The sequence below is a fragment of the Sebastes umbrosus genome, chromosome 2, assembly GCF_015220745.1.
Source record: "Sebastes umbrosus isolate fSebUmb1 chromosome 2, fSebUmb1.pri, whole genome shotgun sequence".
Taxonomy (NCBI): Eukaryota; Metazoa; Chordata; class Actinopteri; order Perciformes; family Sebastidae; genus Sebastes; species Sebastes umbrosus.
The window spans coordinates 28,893,426-28,918,561 of record NC_051270.1 but is presented as its reverse complement, the minus strand read 5'-3'; the positions used below and the strand labels follow the sequence as shown (position 1 = coordinate 28,918,561).

The 25,136-nt window shown below is 41.0% G+C and overlaps 1 protein-coding gene and 1 long non-coding RNA gene across 4 annotated transcripts in view; one reads left to right on the top strand and one right to left on the bottom strand.

The window, feature by feature from the left end:
• Positions 1-319: 319 nt before the first annotated feature.
• On the bottom strand, positions 320-6,876 carry LOC119474615. Its single transcript, XR_005203598.1, has 3 exons — positions 6,440-6,876; positions 6,055-6,318; positions 320-2,084 (listed from the first exon to the last, which is right to left on the bottom strand). It is a non-coding gene; the product is annotated as an uncharacterized LOC119474615 (long non-coding RNA).
• Positions 6,115-25,136, top strand: part of cgnl1 (cingulin-like 1) — a 33,845-nt gene continuing 14,823 nt past the window's right edge. The window contains exons 1-9 of one of the 3 annotated variants that reach the window (XM_037746713.1): positions 6,318-6,468; positions 7,733-7,828; positions 9,947-11,621; positions 11,849-11,943; positions 13,557-13,662; positions 14,222-14,323; positions 14,638-14,774; positions 16,616-16,754; positions 17,828-18,040. In XM_037746713.1, the coding sequence (XP_037602641.1) occupies positions 9,999-11,621; positions 11,849-11,943; positions 13,557-13,662; positions 14,222-14,323; positions 14,638-14,774; positions 16,616-16,754; positions 17,828-18,040 (2,415 nt within the window). In that variant the 5' untranslated portion in view covers positions 6,318-6,468; positions 7,733-7,828; positions 9,947-9,998. Of the gene's footprint in view, positions 6,248-6,312; positions 6,469-7,732; positions 7,829-9,946; positions 11,622-11,848; positions 11,944-13,556; positions 13,663-14,221; positions 14,324-14,637; positions 14,775-16,615; positions 16,755-17,827; positions 18,041-25,136 lie in introns of those variants that run through there. The other 2 variants (XM_037746720.1, XM_037746705.1) reach the window with 2 other exon arrangements.

Here is a 25,136-nt window from a genome sequence, read left to right as displayed (position 1 = left end):
TATGAAAAGTACTATGAATATATGTTTCTATTTTTAATAAAGTGTGATAGCAGCGTACTGTACGTGTGCTGTGGTCCTGCTTCTTTTACATTTACATTTATGCAGGATGAAGAAGAGGAGCTAGAGACGGGTCCTGTATGAACGCAACTCCAGAAAAAAAATAAATTAATATTTATCAGCAGGGGAAATTAAATTAATATTTCGAACACATATTTTATCTTTCAATATATTGATTCAATGTGAATTTATATATTTAGCAAGTTTATTTAGTAAGTTTCTTGAGTGTCAATTTCAAGATGGTTAATTTTTTACAATTTGTTTTGACATGCATAATGTAAAAAACATTAAATAACAACAAATAGATGAGCTGAAACTACATGAAGTTGATGCAGACATTATGCAAAAAACAAACCTAAACTAAACTAAACTAAACTATACTCACTATGCTAAACTGCGTTGCTTAATAAATGTTTTTGGTAGAAGTGGCTTTCAGTCGACTGCAGCTCTCAATCTGCTACTTGTGCTTTGACTGAAGTTAATAAATGCCAAAAGTGTTGATGAAATGCTGCTCTAAACCTGGAGGACTGTTGTGCTGTAAATGAATCTCAGACCCCCGTTACATCTGCACAAAATTATCCTCATGCAGATGCGTGCATGAGAGCACTCATCACCTCCTGAGAGGTCTGATTCCGTTTTCTGACACTGAGGTGACACTCGGAGGAAAACTGCTGACGGAACGTGATGCAACGTAAATCATGACATGTCATCTTTCAATACTCTCTGCAGGGAGAAGCAGAATGTGTGAGTGTGATGGGCTGCTGCTGCTGCTGGTGGGTGTGCATGTTTTCTGTAGGAGTTGGACCACCATGTCTGAAGGCTGACTTCCTGTCATGACAGAGTCCTTGGCTCGCATCCTTGAAGCCCGACCAAAGAGCCTGCTCCTCCTCCTGCTCTGAACAGTAAGATCATCCGCCTCTCTGCTACTCTCAGGATGCATGCTGCACTAAACATGCTTCTTTTCTTCTTTCCACAATTATATGAGTTTAAAATGAGCTTTTCTTTAAAGGACATTCCTATAATTTGTATCAAATTACAAAGTTCTTTCCATGGAACGTCTTGAAAATTACTGCAAAATTATTAAAAAATTAATTACATTACATTTTCTTCCTTCATAGTACAGCTGCGTAGCATGCTGATGCAGTCAAACAGCTATGCTCTTGGAAAGTAGAACCTGCATCTCAAGCTTTCTTTGATGGTTTCCTATTATATTTTGACTGAGCTGTTACATTTAGTATAATATTTGTGCAGATGAGTGTCAATGTGGATTTGTTGTTGCACAAGTCACACAGCCTCTCTCCATCTCCAGTGTGAACTAATAACTAGTTCAGGTGCAGTTTTTTCGAACCAACAGCAGTACCTGAGAGTTCTGGTTCATCTGCAAAATGTCACTGAAAAAGTCACAAAAAGACGCATGTCTTTCAGTCTGGATGTCTTGCTCCTATGTAGGAGAGGTGGAGGGGCCCATTGTCTCATAATCTGTCCGTGATACAATTACAGTGTCTTTTGGATAAGAATAATAACAGCGCATTGGTCATTTTGGAGTCAAGGACGCAAACGGCCTCTGGTAAGCTGTTGTTGAACTCAGTTCTGATCATTTTCAGTCTAGGGCGGCTGCAGCTCAGTGGTAACCTCAAAGTTGGTGTACGTGATCCCCAGCTCCTACTGTTTGCATGTCAAAGTGTTCTTGAGCAAGACAATGAACCCAAAATTGCCCCACGGGCCCAATGCTTCTAAATGCTTAGGATGGGTCAAATGCAGATGTCAAATTTCATGTATGTACCTGTAAGTATATGAGGAATCTAATCAAATTTAAGTTAGAAAGAGGGATGGAAGCACCTGGCTTATGATTTTTGATGCAGTTTGCACCACATTGTCCAGGCGTTTCTTGTCTTGTGCTGAGGTGCTGCACACATGCACAGTTAAGAAGATGAGGATGCTCTCAATACCAGCATGATACAATTGCATCACACCTTCTTGTGATATGGAAAACTTCTTCAGCTGTCCTAAAAAGACAAAAGTCTTTGCTGAAAAGAAGAAAAAAAGAAGAGAAAATTGTTAGAACCACTTTTTTAGTTCTCCACCTGTTGAGTTTCCTGACCACTGATGGCTAACTTATGGAGATCCAAGACCACTTTAGTTTTATTGGAAACATTCAGCTTCAAGTTGTTGGCTGCACACCAGTCCACTAGGGATAAAACCTCATTTCTGAAAGCATGCCTCATTGTTGGAAATCAGACCTATCAATGCGGTAGGCTATCATCTGCAAACTTAAAGAACTTAACAGACTGGGAGGAAATCATTTCTCCACCACATTGTCTTCAGTTGATGCAGTCCCAGTTTAATTCACAAAACGTTTTCCTGTCATAAATCAACGACGTGAAAGATGAAATCAAATGAGCTAAATGTGTGCCTCCATGACATCTCTGGTGCATGTCAGTTGGGTTGATCTGCAGTTCTTCTTATAATCAGGATCAGACTGAGCTGTGTACTGAGCATGCCCAGAGGTCCCAGTTGTGGCACCTCGGTGGGAAACAGAGCTCTCATTGTGTGCTGCTGTAACCCAGCACAGTGGCACAGAGCTCAGATTAAAGGCTGCAATACTGCGTGCTCTCTCTGCGGACACAAACATAAACAGTGGGCCATGACAAAGACACAGAAACAGGGACAGCCGGGCCTCCGGTTTAATGTAGTTTATGCTGCAGTGGCGAGGTCTATTAAAAGAACCCTCAGAATCCCAGTGTAAATCAGAATGAGCATTACTAATGTTGTTTTTCTGTCATTGTCAGTGCTAAAAGTAATTAAGTACATTTACTAGAGTACTGCCCTAAAATATAATTTTGACGGATATGTACTTTACTTTTCATTTTATGCTACTTTATATTTCTACTTCACTACATTTCAGAGGGAAATATTGTACTTTTTACCGCACTACATTTATTTAATAACTATAGTTACCAGTTACTTTGATGATTTTTGAAGATTTTTCATTGAAAACATATGATCAACTTACTGTTGAGAGTTGTTATATATACAGTACATATAACAACTAATGACTACTTTTACTTTTGATATTTTAAGTACCTGTTGATTACTATGAATACTTTTGTGCTTTTAGTAAAGTGAGATTTTGATTGTAACAAGGTATTTTTACTTATCTATTTGTGGTATTGTTACTACTGTTTAATTTAAGCAAAGAATCAGAGTGCTTTTCACTGGACGTGATGGGAACATGGAGTCCAGACTGTTCAGCCTGCGATTGTGAAAGTAGAGAAACTGTCATTGTATGGAATATTATTTGTGAAATTAAAGGTGCTTATATTGGGTAATTTTATCCAGTGTAAAATAACATACAAAGAATGACCAGAAAAATAAAAGCATTTTTTATTGCCTAAGTGTTCTGAGTATAGCGATGGGTATTGTTGTCTGAATACAAGCAGCCATGCAAGAACAAGATTACAAAAGTATTGGAATTCAATAGAGGTGTTTCAGAGCAAAATATTAGAAACACCTTACAATATCATGCAATCCAATACAACACCACAAAGTACAGCTTCCAAAGAGTTAAATTAACACCTTTCTTACATAGTGTCAACAATAATAACAAATGTAACTATATACAGTATTACAGGACTGTTGGATTTCATGACATCCTACAGGTGTTAATGCCCTTCTGGTCACTCAGTATATAGCATGAACTGTAATTTGTTTTATTGTGACAGTAAAAACTAGATACTGACAGAAGCCGATGTGGTTATAATAATAATTATTATTATTTTTGTAATGTTTTTTTCATAAAACAGTTTATATACAGTATAGGGGTATGGTCCGTTTAAGATGCTGTGGAAACTAAATATCATCAGATATTGTTGTTATTGTTCTATGAAGATATGTATAAACAGTTTATAGCATATACACATCTCTCCGTGCACCTGCATAATCCTACTGCTACTACCATAGTAAGCCATCCTACACTGTAAATTATTACCAGGATTTCACAAGACGCAACTGTAATAATTCACAATAAATTACATTATAATTACCTCACAGGCCTTAACTGTGATATTCACAATATAATACAGTATTCATCATTTTATTATGAAATGAATGCAATGCATGGCTATTACAGCCGTGATTACTGCAAGCTACTGTGAATTCATCAGGAGAGGTTTCTCTACATGCTAAATAAATGTGAAAAATGATCATGTTTTTGTTTATTTGAATTTAACCTATTTTTCAATGTTTTAAGTTATTGATGGGTTAATATATAAAACTGTTTTTCAGTATTTTACAATGTTTCTTTAGTGTAAAAGTACAGCACAGTACTGCTACTGAGTGGCATTAATGCGACTAGTAGCCAGTAATTTACTGTCAGTCAAATATTTTACAGTGTACAGTTTACAATGTAATTCTACAACAGCCTACTGCTAAATCACAGTAATCTAAACATTTACTTTTAAGTTACAGTTAAATACAGTAATTCTACAGCAGCATGCTGCTCAATTGTGGTATTCTGATGGCCATTTACTGTTAAGTTACAGTTAAATACAGTAATTCTACAGCAGCATACTGCTAAATCACAGTCATATACTGTCATAACTACTGTGAGGTCACAGTATACAGCTGTCATTTCACAATACCTTACTGTAAAAATGATACAGTAACTTACTGTGAAAGTAATGCAACTTGTAGCCAGTAATTTACTGTGAATGCACAGTGAAATAATTTACAGTGTGGATACTATTTATCACTGCTCAGTGTTCTTTGCTTAGTCCTGCACTTCCTCTTAAAGTACATTCACTGCAGACACTTTTTTTCTAAAATAGTATACTCACTCTCCAGTTTACATTCAGCAGAACATTTTTCAACATGTCTTCATCCCACTCAGCATAATACCTGCCTCCTGTTTACCTTGTTGTAATGCTGGACTCCCTCCTCGTGCATCACACAAGAAGCTCACTGGGTATATCTGTGGTGATGCGTTCACTGCCCTGTGTGAGTTACATGCAGCAGTAGCTCAGGTTCTCATTAACTAACTGCATTCAGGACAGCTTACTATCCACTAGATGACGCTCTCGGTTTTTAAAGACATGCAGCTGCAAATTGCATTTATGCAGAGTGCAGATAATTAAACTGTCATGGGAGTTTGAAGGGAGCACATAAGGTCATTAAATAATGCATAAACTAAATTTGTACAAGAAATTAATATCCATTTATGAACCTAAAGTGTGTTATTTTAATTTCCCAATATTTCTGAAATATTTCAGTAGGGTGTGTTTTGGCTTATTTGTGTAGTATTTCTCCAAAAGATATATCTAGAAATCTATGATATGGAACTGTTAACCCATTGGATAAGAACACAAGAGGAGCAATGTGGAGAGAAGTGGGAGAAATGTTTACATGTCAACGACAAGATGAGGAAATGAACCATTGAATATAGTCATAGCAATAAGAACACTTTGTAGAGACAGGGGCAATCTATATCCTTTCATGTTTTTTGTTTTGTTTTATTGTTCTATGTGTGTATGTTGTCTTTCTGTAATGGAAAAACAATTAAAAAAAAGTATAAAAAAAAGATATATATCTACTGGGTCCACCCATGTAATTCTTTCACATAGCAAAAAAGTGACTCATACCTCAAAATGTATGAGCTCAGTCTTTTTGTAGGCTGCTTTTTTTTAAATGTTGGCCCAGCTTCTTCCAAACACAAGCAAATATATTCCTACTTTCATTACTGTCAGGGGAGTTTCATATTTATGCTTATTGATGCTTTGTAGTGAGCTCCGTCTTTTTGTAGGCTATTTGTGTGCTTTTTGTGCATTTAAATGTTTTTTTTATGCTTTTAAATGTGCTTTTTGTGCTGTTAAATGTTGGCCCAGCTTCTTCCAAACACAAGCATAAATATTCCTACATTCCTCACTGTCAGTGAAGTTTCATATTGATGCTTATTGATGCTCTGTAATGGGCTCAGAGTGAGTGACAGCTCTCACCTACAACCTGTGCTTTCAGAGCCTCTCCAGACTCCCGCTGAGCTGAGGTGAGCTGAGCTGAGCTGAACCGAGCCTGGTCGGTCCAAACCGAGCCGGGCCTGGGACACCCGTCCTGCCCATAGAAGTGCTGCCCAGGCTCCAGACAGGGAGAACTGGTGTAGTGAGAACTGGTCCTGGAGCAGCCGGCTGGTTGTTGTAGGGTGAGTGGTGGTGAGTGGGTGGGCGGGTTCAGGAGGCGGAGCGGCCCGGAGGAAACTCTCCTGCTCTCTCTCTGTCTCCCAGAAAACAACACTCAACTTAATAAGTTAGCAAGCAGTGGCGTGGGAACTTTACTCAACCGTTTCTTAAAGATAATAGTTTAAACAAACGTGTTATAATCTGCGGTAACTGACCGAGAGAGACAACTACGACGCTGCTGCTGGTGAGTAACTGACGTTAACTGACAATACACATATCTGCTGGGAGCGTTCTGAGCCGTTAAATAGCCGTTAATAGCCGTTAAACTCAACTAGAGGCAACATACTGAACATGTAACAGCACAAAATGACAATTAACTTGCTGCAAACTTGACTTAATTAACTAAAAAAGTTTTTAGTGAGTGAGTTTACAGTAAATCTGAGGCTGCTGGTGTGATTCATGCCACCTGTTGCACTGAGCAGCGATGAAACTAACCAGAAACTGCGTCAACTGCCGCTTTCAACCAACAGTTATCTGCTTAAACACGTTACTCTAAATCTCTGTTTGTCATTTACACATTCATGGTTTTATATTAACTGTGTTTGCTCCTGTACGCTCACGTTGCATCTACCTGACGCTCCAGATTAACTCCCATTCATGTTACGTAACTTCATAATAAACTCGGGAAAAAAGTGTAAAATAGCCAATATGTGTTGTTTGTTCCTTGTTACTGATTAGAGAGTTCAATCATCCAATCCACCAACTCAAAACAAGAGTCAGCCCCAACAGGAGAATACACTGTTTACCATTGGCACAGCATTTTGGTGATTTTTTCTTGGGTGCTACCCACATAATCAGCTGTGCTGCTCATCCCACAAATGCATGATCCTTACAAGTTGGACATCATTGTGAAGGTAAATAAACAGGCTTTCCAATGGTGTAAAATACAATGCCAATTAGCATTGATACAACAGAGAAATAATCCATCAAACACAAGTTTCCAAACTTTTTTTCCCCAGTTTATTTCCCCACAGTGTAGTAAATCCTCACTTTCTTCAGCGATTTGGTTTTTAACATTCACTCTTTCAAGGTCGCTCCCTCCAGCTGCTCTTAACTGATGTGTTTTTCTTTATCATGTGAGTCACTGCAGCTACAGACTCAGTGGCACAGAAAACTTAATCAGTTCACATGAGGAGATAACAATCTGCTGTGTTAAGTCTTTGTAGAGTCTCCCCTCTGCGCAGATCAAAGTCAGGGCCTTGACATCCAACCTGTGCTGACCTCCTGCTCCGCAGCACAGGGGGGTCAGTGAAGGCAGCACTGCAGCTCTTTTGCAGTGACAAATACACAATGGGAGGAAGACAGTTGCACACTTGTTGGAGCATACATGTGACACTAAAGGATGAAAGAGTCCATTGTGTGTCGTCTTTAGCTTTAATCTGTCCTCGACAGCACTCTTCCTCCTGAGCAGATACCTCACCTTGGCCTCCTTCTCCTCTCCTGTACAGACTGAAGAGAGGGAAGCTGACTAATTCGGACTAATTGAAGCACCAGGCTCAACCAGTCAACATACTCTTATATTGACTTGACAAAATCAAGCCGAGGTGAATTATACTCATACATGTATAAAATAAACGGTTTCTGCAGCGTCTTGTGGCAGCGGCAGGCCACCTCACCTGAAACAAAGAGAGCCTCTGCTAACATATACAATTATGTTAATACACTTTAATGAAATAAAATGTTACCCTTTGGTGAAAAACAGCAGAGGTGCTTTGTCATGCCACAAATGCTATATGTTGAACAAGTTGTGTCACTGGCTTACCGCCTTGGCTAACCAATTTCCTGGGGAAATCCTGAAATCTTCATTCAGAGTACATGCACTTTTGATTTATTTTGTGATATTGATATATACCCTATATGCAGTAATACATTTTTTGGTAGGGCTGTCCCGCATACCACTTTTTGGGCTTTGAAGCTTCTGTGAGAAATATTCAAAGGTATTCAAAGTTTTATCAACATGGGAGTGGGCAAATATGGTTGCTTAATGCAAATGCATGTATATATTTCTTTCTAGAAAACAATTAACAAAAACCCATTTTCGTTCACATATCTTGAGGTCAGAGGTCAAGGCACCCCTTTGAAAATGGCCATGCCAGTTTTTCTTCACCAAAATTTAGCGCAAGTTTGGAGCGTTATTGAACCTCCTTCGCGACAAGCTATTATGACATGGTTGGTACCAATGGTTTCCTGAGGTTTCTTAGTTTCAAGTGATAACAGTATCTTCCCTCTAGCTTTACAACTGAGCCCTCTACAATCTCTGAAAGATCGATTGAGATAATGTGTTGAAGAAATTACTGGCATTAAAACGGTCGAAGCTTCGAAGCTTTGAAGCATTCTGGTCACCCCTATTTTTGGGAAAATCTCTTTAGAAACTGTTATAGATAAGATAATCAGCCTGTTTTCTGCTAATCCAGCAAATTGAATACCTGACCAATCTCTATCACATTCTACTCATTGATTTGTGTTTTGCAACTTTACCTATAGTGGTGTAATACAACCAGAGAACCAGTACGGCAAGTCTTTGTCAATTAAAGTACATCTTCTCACAGTACATATTGTCATATCGCCATACACTAAATGGTGCTTTATTTTTAGGCTCAGTAGGTATCAGTTGTCCATAGGTCTGTCCTTACTTATTCCATGCTAATGTGATATATCCTGCTTGTGGCTTTGTTGCCAGTCTTATCAGTGTCCCTCTTCCAGGCCCATCTCGGTCTGTCTTTGTGTTGTAACATCAGTTATCAGCAAGGCAAACAGGAACCTTTAAAAGCCCATTGTCCAGTGAAACACATGTTGGCTGCTGATGGCTTTGTCTTCACTGGCTTCCCTAGCATAAATGTGTCTGAAGAACAGTCAGCAGCTTACTTTAATGTTTGTACACAGTTTAATATTTATTGCCACCTGTGTTCTCACGATCGTGCTGCAAATCTGTCAACCCTAGACAACCTCGCAATTATTATAAATGTGACAAAAGATGTTGTTGCTCTCTTTTCATGGCATCTCCCATGAGCATGGGCTGCAAATTATAATGTCATTTACAAGGATCAATTACATTGTGTGTACACACACACACACACACACACACACACACACTGCACATTCACTCCAAACTTAACACCCTCTAAAGTTGAGTCGAGATTACTGAGCTCTCACATTTCTCTCAGGTCTGACTGACTCATGTTGAAATATGTTTCTGTCAGTGCCTTTCTTTTAACCTGTTTAACCTATATTCTTTGTCATGCACCGCAAACAGTCATTTTGCAATACCATACCTGTTAGTCACACACCAGTCAGGCTTTTCTAAACAGTACCTGGTCATTTTTGCAAAGAATGTGGCTGATGTTGACTCATATTTTCAGAGATATTATGGGCTCTGAGATGTTATAGGCAACACAGGGAGCTTATATCTGTCATTCTTCATTTAGTCAGAGCACATTAGCTGAGCAGTTTGCCAGAAAATATCTCCATGGAGAGAAAACAGAACATTAAGACTCATGGAAAGCAAGAAAAGCAAATGAAAGCGGACGACATAATTAAACGAAGCGAGGCTTTTAGTGTTTCATTAGTGGCTGAGTGTGGAACTGGGAAACATTTGTTGATATGACTGAATTATGTAGTGACTCATATCGGACTAATAAACCTGTCTGAATCTTTGCTCGCAGAGGCGGGCCACCTGATCCAGGGAGAGGGATTTATTTTCCTTCTGCATTCCTGATGGAGTCGTACAGAGTGACTGGCATTCCTAACAGCGGACCACAGCGGGGCCACATCCAGCCCTCCCGCCCCTCCAGGCCCAACAGTAATGGAGCTGGTACATACGGTCTCAGCATCCGTGTCCAGGGTATTGATGGACACCCCTACGTAGTTCTCAACAACCAGGACAGGGGTCCTCAATCCTTGATGGACCCTAACAGTAATGGGTACGTCGACACGGAGGGCTCTTTTATTGAGAACTACCAGGAGTATGATTTCAAGGGAGGAAAGGAGGCTGGATCCATCAGCCCCTTCATGGAGTACAGGTCTCAGAAGATGACGCATCCTACTGCTCCTCAAAATGGCATCGCAGATTCACAAGGAAAGAAATCATCCTCTCTTCTGAACTTTCAGAAGCATCCTGAGATACTGCAGCCGTATGATCCACAGAACAACTCCCTGAACCTTGACGCTTCTCACAGCCTGCCTTCCAGGCCTCTGGCTGAGACTGGGAACCAACGGAGGAGTTCCTCCTCCAAATTTGCTGTACCTGCAACGTCCCACGCCAGGTCATCAAGCCTGGACCGGAGTAAAGCTCCTGCGCAGCAAGAGAAAAAGCAACCTCTATCCCAGAGCCGGAGTGAGAGAGACCTTTCTAAGCCGCAGTCACGGCACGCTCAGCCTCAGACCAGACCACAATCACAAGTGGCTCAGCCGCAGTTCAAACCTCGTCTCGGCAACCTGAATCCCCCTCAGTCCAAGCCAGGCTCTAAATCTCAGCAGCAACCAGTGCTTCCAGCCCAGCCTCAGCCCTCCGCCGTGCCGAGTCCTGCGAGTGAGCAGAGCAAGACATCACGCCGATCCCCCACTTCTATGAGCAGCGCCAACTCCAGCATGGAGCGCACCCGCCGTGAGCCTGATGTCCTTCCTCTACGCAGGACTGACTCCAGTGGTCCAGTTCTTCAGTCCTCATCCCGTTCCCGCCACTCTTCCTCATCTTCCAACCCCAAGTCTCCGGCGGAGGAACAGATGGAGGCCCTGTACGCAGGTGCCATCAACCGCCACGAGAACCGCCGCTACATCCCTTTCCTCCCGGGTTCAGGCAGAGACATTGACACAGGCTCCATTCCTGGTGTCGATGAGCTCATTGAGAAGTTTGACGGCAGCCACCATCACAGGGGCAGGGCGGGGCGCAGGAACAGGATCAATCCAGAGGACAGGAAGCGTTCACGCAGTGTGGATAGTGCTTACGGTCTACGAAATGGCTCTAGCCACGTAGATGGGCTTAGCCACCAGCGAGGCACATCAATGGAGCACGTCCTGCGGCCATCACAGCTACGGCTGCAGCAAACAGCCGGTAGTCAGGACTCCTGGCTCACGGTTGTAGATGGTAAGAGCGAATCCCGAGCTTCAACTCGTGGCACCAGCGCGCCCGGTTCTCCCCAGAGCACCATCTCTAAAGGTTTCGGCGCCATACAGGGTTACAAAAAGTCACTGACTCGCACCTCTTCAACGCCATTCGAGAGTAAGAGCGAGGACAGAGCCTCCTCAGCTGGAAAGGTTTCGACAACATCGCTGTCAACATCGCTATCCAAGCCGTCTTCCACCACAGACAAAAAGTCCAGTACGGAAGCAGATGTTCAGGTAAAAAGGGATCTATGCTGAAGCATGATTGGATCTTACATTTTGAATTTGAAATGTCTTTGTTTTAACTTCTCTCTTATTTTACTTCAAATATAAGTATATTGTCCAACAGATGACCGTCTGTTCAGTCTTATCAAAATAAGGATCTGTGAGAGAAGACACCCTTTTTTTGCTCTTGATCTCTCTTATTTCATTAAGATCTCCCTCTCATTTCCTGTAATTTCCAGGCGACACCTGATCTTCTGAAAGGTCAACAGGAGCTTTCACAACAAACACACGAAGAGACAGCAAAACAAATCTTGTTCAATTACCTTAAGGATGGGTGAGTTATCTTGACAATGTACCCTTTAAGCTTTATTTGCTCACATTACTAAACAAATGACCAAATGTGAAAATGTTCTAGTCTTAATCCTTGGCTTTTAGTTGAATCATGAACTGAGCATATAGTTTACTCTAAAGCCCAAATCCAACATGTTGCACCAGTGCATTATAAAAGAAGAGACTGTTCTGTGAGTTGGACTGTTTGTGATAAAAGTTAAGGAATGTGCTCCTCTTACACTCCCATCCAGGCTGTGAGATATCCAGCTGTCTGGAGTTTGTTTTCTTGCAGAATCCCACTTTCTCTCTCTGCTTTCTCATTGCTGTAGTGTGAAATGAGGGTAGAACGTTCTGTTTGCTCCTGTAATCAGACACTTACTGCCTGTCAAGGAAAGGCACGTTGGGTTAAAAGGTTAAATTTAGGTTTTAAGTATAATGATTTATGCATTCTTTACAGTCTTTTAACTTATGGTAGCAAGTCACCCTCAAGTTTTTGGAGAACACAAAGGCTAGTTAAACTAGTTGTGCGTGATTTTACAGTATGCAAGTTTCTACAGTTTCTTGCATGTGCTACAGACTTGTGATAATGTAGAAAGAGAGCAGGAAACTGCATGGGTGTGTCGGGCCACAGGTCAGGAGTCACAGGACAAAGGAAAGGAAACACAGATGGAAGTGCTGGGGCTGAAACTGAGCTACATTCCCGAGGCCTCAGAAGACAAACATTCACCAACAGGGGTTATAAAGGTTTAATGAAAATCATCTGTATGAGGAGAAGAGAGGTTTGGGGGGTTTGGCTGTCTGTGTCAGCCATGTAATTTATTTGAATAATATATCACTGCTGCTGTCATGTGAAAGCCGTGTAATTCCAGTTTTGTGGATTCTGATGTTTTCACTTTAACTGAAGGATTAATCTGCGGGTTGAGAAAATCCTCCCATCTTTAGGCTTTCAAACGTCTGGCAATAAACTCAGAAATGCTCAGTGTTTAAAGCTAAAGACAAAGCTGCTTTTCTTAGCTCTGGAAAGGTTGTTGTTAAGGTTTAGGAAGGTTTTTACTGACCATAATACTGTAAATGCTTGACACTTTGTTATCTTTTAGATATAGGACATAATCTGTGCTACCATCAGAGAGAACAGGCCCGATGTAGAAAATATGTGGGTGTGGCTGGTTTTGTGACCAAATGCTGTGAATCCAGGCTTCTTAAAAATTCTGTTTTTGTGTCAATAATATTATCTGAATGCATTTGAAAACATTAGAATTGGTTTCTTAACCCCTTCATGGTTGCTGCAAGCAGTCCCTACTAACTTACCAGATGAAGAAATGAGACTGCTACAGTCCCATTACATGGCCCTTACGTTTGATTCTTCCGCTCAACACCTCATAGTTTATTGGACGGGTGTAATGAAGCTGTTTGTGATGTGAGGTGACACATCAAAGCAGCATGATCCTTCCTGACCCTTTCTAAGCTGGGAATGACTTCTACTGTTCCCAGAACAGTCTGTAATTAATTCCTGATCCCCCAAACACTGAGAAAAGTTGTTTTTTTTACTCTTAATAACCCAAGTGTGTTAACATACTATGTGTGTGTGTATGTGTGTGTGTGTGTGTGTGTCTCCAGAAGCGCCGATAATGATGAAACGACGAAGAGAAAGGTCAACCTTGTCTTTGAGAAGATACAGACGTTGAAGTCTCGGGCCACGGCGAGCTCACAAGGCGACCACAAAGTGAGACATTGTTGTATCATTGTTATTGTGCACCACCTAACAGTTAAAGAACCCATGACCTGAAGAACCTTTCTGCAACCTTTACATATTTTTATATAGGAATCATAAACTTGAGGTTGTAAAAGTGCAGTTTTACCTTCATGATACAGAGCTATCTACCAGTAAATGGGTGAGCAGTGTGTGTTTGGGGTTCAGCTTCCCAAAGTGAAGCCCAACTGGTTGATAGGTTGATACATGCAACAAACTTATTTGAGCTACTAACACAAATTTCTAATTTCTTCTTTAACATCCTGTTTGATTCAAACCACAAGAAAATTATGATCTCAAAGCAATTTTATGGGACCTTTTAAGACTGTGTACATATTATCTCTCTGAGGCTCTGAGGCTTTAGCACTCAGGCTGTTTACTTTGCATAGCAGACACTGTCAGATATTCAATATTTGCTCTTTACTAACTAACTGAATGCTAATTCCACAGTCCAAATAGTCGGTTTGTAATTGTATTCATAATGGATCAATAAGAAATAAGTAACTCTAAAACGTCTGTCCTCTTCTGTCAGTCCCTGGACGTTGCTGCACAGACCAAAGCTCTGCAGGAGCAAAATAAAGAACTGGGGAAAGAAATGGTCGAACTGAAGAGACAACTTGAGGACCAAACCACGGTAACAACAGTCTAACTGCAACGGTGCCCCTTATACCAGCCTGTTTATGTTGGCGTGTGGGTTTATTGCTGAACTTGTTGTTTGAGAATACCCTAAAGAGATATTTTGGGACTACTGGTTTGATGTAGAATTGGCTAAGCTTCACACAAATGCAAATTTAGAATAAACAGCCTTTCTTGAAAACCTGTTATTCCGTAGTGAGTGGGTGTTTTATTAAAGTAAGTGGGAATTCAAAACACTGTTGTTAGACTGGATGTGTGTATCTACACTGAAACCGAAATGTCAACATTGATATTTATGTGTTTCACCAACAGAAGAATCAGGCTGACAAGAGGACAGTAGCAGGTTTGAAGGAGCTGCAGCAGGAGCTGGAGCGGCGTGTTGAGGAGTGCAAGCGTCTGAGGGAAAAACTAGCCAAAACAGAGGTCGAGCTCCAGACCACAGTGGAAGAGTAAGTGCAGGGTGACAATTCTGGAGAATGACCGGTCAATAATAATCAACTTAGATTAATCAACTGGTGTAGCTTTGTTGTGTTTACTGTTTCAATTGTTATTGACAGTTTTCTTTTTAAGTTCTGTTAAACCTGGCTAGAAGTGGGTGTTTTGTCTCTAAAACACCCAAGTTCACCAATATCTCCTTCTTGGTTTTATGCTCCAGTAAACACAACTGGCAGTTTTTGTGGTGGGAAGCTGGTGAGGGATCATGATGTTGTCACTATGCTATTGATCCCCACTGTATTGTTGAGGATCCTGCACAGAGGGAGGTGGGAACAGGGAGGGATAACATGAACCTCAGAAGAACCATGTTACTGTTAACACCTTCCCCTGGGCCCTGTTTCAGAAAGCAGGTTTAGTAAAAACCCTGAGTTAGTTAAGCCTGAGATGAGGGAAACTCTGGGTTTTCAGTTCCAGAAAGAGAGGTAACTTAAACTCTGTGTTTTGTCCCCGTCAGATTTAAAGCTGAACAAATATAGCTTAAATGTAATGTAGGCTACGGCCTAATACACAGTCAGATTCCACCACTTTATCATCCATTGAGGAAATGAAGATGAATTAATGGACAGCACTAAATAAAACTTTATTGTGTTAACTTGTTGACACTTTTCTCCGCTCAGGTTCTTTTTTTAAAGATAAATTTGCACAGTCCGTATATACGTGCATTAATATCTCTATGTCCACTGAATTGAAATGGAGGCTCTACCTTTTGTTTACCTGTTGCCATGGTGAATCGTGGTATTGGAGCTCCATTGGTGATGGCTTTTTTCATTCGAGTGAACATATTCAGAGTTGATTGAATCTCAGCTAATCTGGAAAGGTTCATCAACTCAGAGTTGAGGGTTAGACTCAGAGTTTGTTAAACCTGCTTTCTGAAACAGGGCCCAGGTCATAAAAATAAATAATGATAACAATTATCTTGACGTGTTATTCATCAGCTGTTGCTTTAAACCTGATTTCCTTGTGCTGTCACGTAGTGTAGGATGTCTGTTGATGAAACCACTCAGACTGTTGATAGTTACTGAAGTGGTCACCATGTCAGTTCCTCTGTCTTATTATACAGCCCTTTGTGTCTCCTCTGGTTTGTTAGTTTTATCTTTCATCCTCCATATTAATGCGTGCTTGGTGACTGATTTACTATTCATTCTGACAGCACTAACTGTCCAGCTCCATTTCTGCCCTTTACATATTAAACAACTGTTATTTGACTGCTCAGTCTGATGTCCAGAGTGTTGCCACTATCCAGAGCTTGCTTGTTTTGTCTGGAGTTCTCAATGTTTTAGATGGAAATAGCAGGACAATTGCCTATGTTTGAGCTAAAAGTTTTTTTTTAATTGTCTCCGATACTTTTTGTGGATTTCCTTGCTATTGAATGCTACACTCTATTATTTCTGCCTCCTTCTCTGCTGGGCCTCTATTGTCCATTATATTCTATCTTAGGATGAATGGCCAAATACCAAACATCATTTAGTTTATTTTTACAGCAGGAATAGATGTTCTGCTTCAGCCTACATTACTGTGTGTGTGGTGATTTGTTTGAGGTGCCTCACATCACTTACCACCTCCCCCTCGGTGTTATCATGTAGAGGCGGTTTAGACATTATTGGTTTGCCATCGTTCAGGTATTCGTTTTAACCCCTCTGCTCTGTAGGCCTCACATTAAGACCCAGCGCAGGTGCTGCCATTTGTATGTGCAAATTAAGGTGCAGGTGTGCGGACCCCGGGTGTGTATGTGCATATACACAGTATGTAGAGTGCCTGTGCTGTGTTGTGACATTGTCATGTGGTGGTTTGTCAGGCTGTTCCAGGTGAAGATGGAAAGGGAGCAACACCAGACAGAGATCAGAGACCTGCAGGACCAGCTGTCAGAGATGCATGACGAGCTCGACTCGGCCAAGAAGTCAGCCGCAGATGGAGAGAGAGACATCATTATGGTGGTAATGCAGTGTTCATTGTTCTAGAGAAGAGGAGAAATGTTTTTTTTTTTTTTGCTCTAAGCTTGTAGAACATGTGGCTGATGGCAACAGCCTCACCCAGACTGCCATGAAAGATAAAAGCTACTCTTGAATACTAAAATCATGTACATAAACCATATGGTAAAATGCAGCTTTAGAGTGAGTTAACATTTAAGGTGCTGTTCAAAAGCTTAAACTTTAATGCAACCAGTGTAGAGACCAGCCTGTCTGGAAGGGGCTCAATGATTTATTACATCTCATACTACAATATTAGTATTGTTTGTACACTGAAATAACACAGAATGCATTTTAGTTTGTTAAAAAAGCATTTCTGTTAAACCCTAGCAGCTCCATATGGTGATGGAAATCACCAATCTGAAAGACTTCTCTCTGGAGACGCTACAGAATAAACTATCTCAATGGGAATACAGTTGAATACAGTATTGGAACTGTATATCTAAAATGACCACATTGTTGTTATTGATAATTTCCAAAATTCCAGTACAGTCCACATTCTGTCTTGTCATTAGCTCTACATTTTTATCTATAAACAGTTAATTAAAAGTGGTTGCAGTGAGAAATGTCTGTGTTACGATACAACTTTATTGTCAGTTTGTACTGAAATTCCTTTTGCATCCATAGGCAGCTCAATTTGAGAAAAAGTACACATACAATAGACATACTGTTGCCATAAACAAACAGACAAATAAGACACATCAGTTGTACATACAAGACAAAAATCAAAACATCACAATTAACCATACATCTCAAAAGGGTGATGATCCCCATCAGTGTAATCCACGGATGATTCATCTTACACATCACACGCAGACATTTCGGTTAGACGGCAACAACAGTCAACAACAATTAAGGCATTTAATAGGACTCAAACAGAGCTAGCCCAGGAAGCGGTTCGCTGCCGAGCAGCGCACTGGAAGCTCCCAAAGCCAAGAGCAAACTTAAGGGTCACGGTCATACTCGGCAGGTCAACTCTGGTCTGATTCTGCAAATTCTGAGGAGATAAAAACTTATCAAACAGTTTTCCTTTTCCGCAGGACATGATGCAACTGAAGGTAGAGATGCAGGAAGTTCTCCTGGCCAAGGAGGAGCAGGAGGAGGTGCTGAGGAGGCGAGAGAGGGAACTGACGGCTCTGAAAGGAGCCCTGAAGGAGGAAGTGGGCGCTCATGATCAAGAGGTGGACAAGATGAGGGAGCAGTATGAGAAGGAAATAAGCAAGCTGCAGACGTCTTTGGTGGAGGCCAAACAGGTAATCAGTCTCTCGTTTGTTTCCCCTCCCTCTCCTACCCTCTTCTCTTCTCCAGTTTGACTCCCTGTGTTTCCTCCTCCTCACTTCCTTAGCTCTCGCCCTCCCCCACTCCAGAAACACACAGAGGAGTGTGGAGATAAGCAGCGCATCAGGGGAGCTGTAACTGTGTGTGTGTGTGTGTTTTGCATTGCAAGTTATGCCATATGTTCGTCATCAGAGGTTGGGGCTTACATCTATGGCATTGAGTGTCAAAATACTGAGACACTGGTTTTAAAACAGGCAGGATATACTGTATAATAATGAGCAATAAGCTTGGCTATGTAAAGCAGTACCACTGTATTTCTGTGGAAGGGATTTGCAAAAAGAGCAGGAAACAGAGACAAAGATGACTCGTTTCATTGTCTCCATTGCTTTTAAGGAATGTTGAATTCAAGATGTCGACATACGATTTACTGTTAAGATCCGAGTGCAAAGAAAACTCCTGAGTAAACATTTTTTTTATATTATACAACAAGAAATATAAAATATTATCATCAAACATCATTTCACAGATTTGCATTTAGCACAATACTCTTAAGTCTCCTTCAGTGAATAATAGTCTCTCAAAATCTGCCTCAGTAGCACCACTGAAGCCTCACGTACATACTGAAAGGCAAGTTGGCAGTTGACTTTTCAATATTTACAGAGTTCAACCCACATGTCTGTTAACTCTGTAAATTCCAGTCATACTTGTACATGTATGGATTTCATAATGATAAGCAAATGGCTTTGTCAGCATATCTGCTGTGTTAGACATAAATCAATGATTCCATGATTTGTTTTTGCCAGCTTGCAGAGAAACGCTGATGATAAAGAGCTTAAACATCCCAGTTTTTTAGTGACGATGCAATTGCACTGCATGATCAAAGTAGTTTAAACACACTGAGACATAGGATACGATATTAACCTACAGCAGTGAGAAGTGGTGCATTTTTTTTTTTTCTTCAAATGACGCAGGTGGAAATTAAGCTCAGTTTGAGTTCACACACTTGAGCTGCGTCAACAGAGCACACTGATAAAACGAAACACACTATGTAACAAATGTAGCTCGTCATCACTTTTCATGGGAAGGCGTTCTTGCCAGTCAAGTGTGGAGGTGTTTTCTTATCTCAGCTTGTTCCTCTAGGGAGGAACATTTTACTGGAAAAATGAGGTTTGAGTGAGTAACATTTAGAGACATTTATCTGCAAATGACGTATTTAGGAGCTGCCTTACTGGCAAGGTCACTATTGTAGCTTTGTGGTCTCTATTAAAGACCCTCAAACACTCTGAAACAGACTCGGTCACAGTTCTGTTTTTACTACATTGGCAAGAAATAAACTTCTGAAAACTCCTTGAACCAGCCCTAATTTAAAAATGACTGCTAGAAGTCAATTTTCGTTAGATCAGAGAGGGTTTGTCAACAGTGAGTTAAGATGTGATGAGCAGCAGTGCATGGCAGGAGACAGCACACTGAAAGGACTGAAGACACATTGTTTCCAGTAGGTCGCTGTGTGACTCATGTGTGTCCTGTTTGTCTCAAAGAGTGGAAGTTGTCCTTGTTCTCGGCTTCCTGCAGGCCTGGTGGGGGTCCACAGCGGCGCTCTGCAGCAACAGTCTATGAGAACATTTCCTTTTGTCGAAACAGAGGTACTGCTCCCCTGAGGGAGTGTGTCATCAGGGGTTTACCCTCAGCGCTTTGTAAACACTTGGCAAAATGAAGTCATTGTTTGTTTCTCTTTTAAGACATAAGAGAGTTCTCACTCGTTGGAGCCCTTTCATTTATGTCCTTTAGTTAATGTCATGTCCTCAGGTTAGACTTTGTGAGACTGCGGTCTAACAATTATTATGCAGAAACATTAACTCAAATTCATTGATACAGTGGCACATTTATGATTTTATTAATGATGATTATATAGGCTGTTTATGTCGGGGCAATGTGCAAACAGATGATACAATCTCAAACGTCGGCATATAAAAGACATAAATGAAATAATTTTATAGTCCTGTCTACAAAATAAGCGTATTGAAAGCATTTTATTCTAGACATTATGGTTCTCTGTGTAATGAAATCAGTTTGATAGGCACATACCAAAATCTTGCAAAACTGGTAAGCTAAATATCAGCATGAAACCCAAAGCCGCTTGAAGTTCAAATGGTCACAGCATGTGGCGAGTAGTCTGAGCTACAGGTTATGAGAGCCTGACATTAAAAGGGAAAAACTGTTTATTATCTCATGTATGCTTCTACTTTGTATGAGGGTGTCAGGAAATAGAGCCACAGTGAGCTGTGCATCTTTTTATTTTTTAATGCCAAATCTCCAACCAAAGTGCTACCACTTTCCCCCTTTTGAGTAGCCCCGACGTTTGGGTTGACCAGAGCGGCCCATGCGAAGAGGAATGCTGGAAACTGGAGCACCGAGTTGCTCTGTATACTAGTTAATTGCGGTGGCAAGCCATCACTAATCTAATGAGCGTCCGTTCCTGAGTTGCGTCGTGTCCCCTCTTCTTTCTGTGCCCTGAAAGAGTGGGGGTAATTGCGAACCTCAGTCGACGATGAATGATGAGTTTGTTTCACACAATAATAGCAGCGGGGGTGGGGACATGCTGAATAAGTGGGTCAGTGTGCTGTAGAAAAAGGGGATGCGTGGCTGACCCCCTGAAAGGAGCGGGGGGCCTGTTTTGTGTCTTAAATTGAAAGCTGCATTGTGTTTTCAATGAGCTGAAATCTGTGGAATTTCATACAGGTTGAACAATCTCGATCATACTTTCTTGAGATGATATGAATTTGCCCGAGGTCTTAATGCTTTGTAAGAAAAGACGTCTGCACATTTGGAATTGGATTTGATCTTTGGTGTCAGCATGTGCTGGTATGTAAAAAATGTGGAAAGATGAGGTGCGCTGAGTAGAGAGCAGGGTCTGTTTCCAGGAATGTCGGGGGTCAAAGTGGGGAATGTGCTCCCTGCAGACCTCCTTCTCCACTCAGCTACAGCTCTGTTACAGTGCACCCCGCTCCGACCTGCGGGAGAGGCTCGGACCTTTTCATTTATGTCTCTTCAGGGTGCTGCAGTTGCTTCTCCATCTCCGCAGCGCCCCGGATTCTCAGTGTTAGAGGCTTTAATAGGTCTCAGCTGTACTCTCCCATCCTAACTGTAAAGACAGAGCCTAGTGCTTATCACACCTTTTCCAGCTCTTGTTATGTTTCACCTACAGCCCCGAGCCACAGTGTGAAACACGGCCACACTGTTATCACGCTCTCATCTGTAACCTCAATCCCAAATGCCGTATTTTTTCATTTCCTAACTCCACAGCTTCCACACAAGACTCTGCGGTGATCTCCCCCACTCACCTAAACGCAGGTCATTTTCTGGCCCGTGCCTTTCTCGCCCGTATCTCAGCCTGCTCTTCCAATAATCTCTGCCAGTGTGTGAACTGAAGTCTCCCTGTCTGATCATCAAACTTACGTGGCCCAGAGAAGAGTTCCCCCTCAGGCTTGTTTTGAAAGTAAAGACTCCCGCATGAGTCTGTGTGTTTGATGATAGCACTGTATTTCCCCGCGTAGCTTTAGGAGCTGATTTAGCAGGCGACTGGAAAGAGGAGGAAGGAGACGCAGGGCAGCGAGTGAGGAAGGAATTGATGGAGAGTTTCTGGATCTTGACGGAGACGGCAAGGAATTAGCCATTTATCCTTGTTGGTCTTCTTCTTCTTTAATGATAACTTTATAGATTGATGACATTAAACGCTCCAAAAAAAAAAACGAGAATTAAATACAGTTCAGTCAGAAAAGGTTCAGTTCAGTAAATGTTGCTGCATGGCCATATGAGGGTCACGTCCGTGTGAAACCAGGCAGTAGCTGGATTTTAGTGTTTGTTGTTCCTTTACCTCGCTGCCTGTAAGCGCTGATGTGGTTGGAGCCTAATCTGCCAAAACAACTTGCAGGAGTCAAGTTAAATACACATCTCCCATAGAGATGACCAACAATATTTGATGCTAGTTGTTAAAACCTGAGAGTTTGCATTCATCAAGCAGTGCTTTTAAAGGGTTTTCTTGTGAAACTGTAGGCGATTGTTCATTTTTCACATGGGTTCACATAGTTTTTTTTTCTTTTTTTACAATATTTTCTCCCTTTTCGTAATCCACATGACCATGAAATAACGAATCAGAATCTGTTTTAAATTCCATTTGGATCTTGTATTTGTAACTGTGCCAACTGACTGGTTCAGAACATGAATTTGGACTTCACTGTAAATGTGTAAAGCGTAGGCTGAGACAACCATGTTTGAGTTGTTGGTCTCCGCACTTGAACTGCTGTGTGGGATGTGGATTTTTGGGCGTTCCTTCTCTTGCTCACAAGTTTATTGAAACCTTGTATTTTTTGGCCTTTGGCCTGGAAAACTGGAACAGGAGTTTTCTCCCCTCTTTGTCTTTCTGCTCAGACTTATTAAGCCTTAGATCTTGAGTTTTAGCCAGGACGGTGGTGTGTGATTTAATTGGCACTGTGGAGCCTGAAAGTCAGTCTTTAGTCACACTCGAATAACATTCGTGATTTTGATAACTACTCTGTAATTAATGTTATTAGTTTAAAGAGGTGCTACATCTGGTGCAGTGCCCCACCCATTTTCTTTCTGCCTTCGCATTGCATGATCCAGTTTTACACTGGAGTAAATGAATGGATTTACAGATTGTTGCTGAATATTTTACAGAAATAAAAGACTATAGATTAGATGATCCTACAGTTTTTAATATCCAGAAACCCCAAATCACAGAACCCAGTTTGATCAAATCTGGTCTTAATTCTGCACTGATAGAGGAAGTGTCCCTACAGGCCTTGATATGGAAGCAGTGAGTGAGTTTACTGATGGTCAGGAAGCGAAAAACTAGTAAAAACGATATGTATATGTTTATCTGGGCTTCCCTGGGATCATGGAGAACCTCCATCGCTTCAGGCAATGTGTTAATGTTAATGTGTTAATTTTGCAAGCTAGATGCACTGTGATGAAGGTACTGATGAAGGTACTTTTTCATGTCAGTCGTGGACGTTGTCAGTAAATAGTGTTTGTGGTGTCAGCAACCGAATCCCAAAGAGCAACATGTGACACTTTAAGGAGGACTTAAGATGAAAAAAGGGATTTTTAGGAAGCAATTTTCTTCAATTAATATCAGAAACATCTATCTCTCTTAGAGCATCTGCATGGTCACAATATCACTAGTCTCCATAATGCCTTGACTGTTATCAACATTCCTGCAAGCTTGCAGTTTGGCTTTGTACAGAGACTCCTTTTAAGCCTTAAAGTTTCTGTTTACATTTCTCTGAGGACAAGACGAGATTTGATTACCGTCCTCCTTTAACCAAAGAGATGCCAATGCTTCTCAGCTGTCGCGTTTTAATTTCTACTTCAATCCTTCCTTTCAGTCCATGACAGGCCTTCTGTTCCAGTTAACCTCAGGTCTGGGTACCTTCTTTAATAAGGAATGCTGTTATAATTGTAACACGCACTTTGTGCTGGCAAAGCAAATCAAGGCTTCAACATAGATAATTTTTTATTTCTTCTCACAATATGATGATGGTTAAGTTGAGATAATGTCATACCATACAGGAAATGACCTGTACTCGGAATGACCTTGGATAGTCTTACTTTATTAGGTCGTGTTTTATTTGTAGCGTCTTCCGTCAAAGGCAACAAAGGCATTTTTATTTGACACAACGAGGCTACATCACTTCAGCTGTCAAAAAGCTCAAACCCACGATAAGGACAAACAGGATCGGTGACATTTTATCTCCAGCAACTCAAACAGTAAGCAGCTGAGCGACCAATAAGCATAAATACATGTCAGCAACACTCTGAGTGCTGGTGTAATTATAACCTCCCACACATATTCATGCATCCTCTGCCAAGCTCTAATCACTTTGTTTAGAAGTTGTGAACAACTAGACAACAAGAAACTAGGGCTGTCAAAGTTAACATGATAATAACGCAAATTCGTTTTAACGCCACTAACTTCTTTAACGCATTAACGCAACTTGCGATTTTTAGTTTGTAGCGGGCTCAGGTCATGTCATGTCCATGTCATACTGGCTTGTTGCAAAGGAGGCTAAATAATGCTCCAAACTAAGGCAAAATTTTGGTGAGGAAAAACTGGCATGGCCATTTTCAAAGGGGTCCCTTGAACTGAAAATGGGTTCTACGGGTACCCACAAGTCTCCCCTTTACAGACATGCCCACTTTATGATAATCACATGCAGTTTGGGGCAAGTCATAGTCAAGTCAGCACACTGACACACTGACAGCTGTTGTTGCCTGTTGGGCTGCAGTTTGCCATGTTATGATTTGAGTATATTTTTTATGCTAAATGCAGTACCTGTGAGGGTTTCTGGACAATATTTGTCATTGTTTTGTGTTGTTAATTGATTTCCAATAATAAATATATACATACATTTGCATAAAGCAGCATATTTGCCCACCTCCATGTTGATAAGTGTATTAAATACTATACTATATTATACAAATCTCCCTTTAAGGTACATTTTGAACAGATAAAAAAAGTGTGATTAATTTGCAAATTAATTGTGATTAACTATGGACAATCATGCGATTAATCGTGATTAAATCTTTTAATCGATTGACAAACCTACAGATGGTGATTACTCCAGTCCACTCCTTTAAAACATTAATGTGTAACCTTTTCATAGCGGGCCCATGAATGTAAGAGTTAAATGACTCTTATTGGAGTCTATAGATTCTTCGTGGCAGTTCAGAGACAGCAGGTGAATGTTGAGTCAGTAGTGCAATCTGCAGGTGATGGTGAGGAGGAGTTTTGCAACGATTGTTCTAAAAAAAAAAGAGAATCGTACCGATCGGTTTATACTTGGCAGAAGGAAAGATAAATGAATAGATATCAGTGATGTATGAAATTTGTGAACAAGAGGAGCTTTGACAGCACTGGAAAGAAGAAATGAGACTGCTTTAACATTTAACGTATTATTGCACTGCATGTTATATTGTGCGCCATTCTGTTTTGAGGAACAAATGTTTTCTCAGCACTGGGGGAAGTCATATGGAAAAAATACCTCCAACATG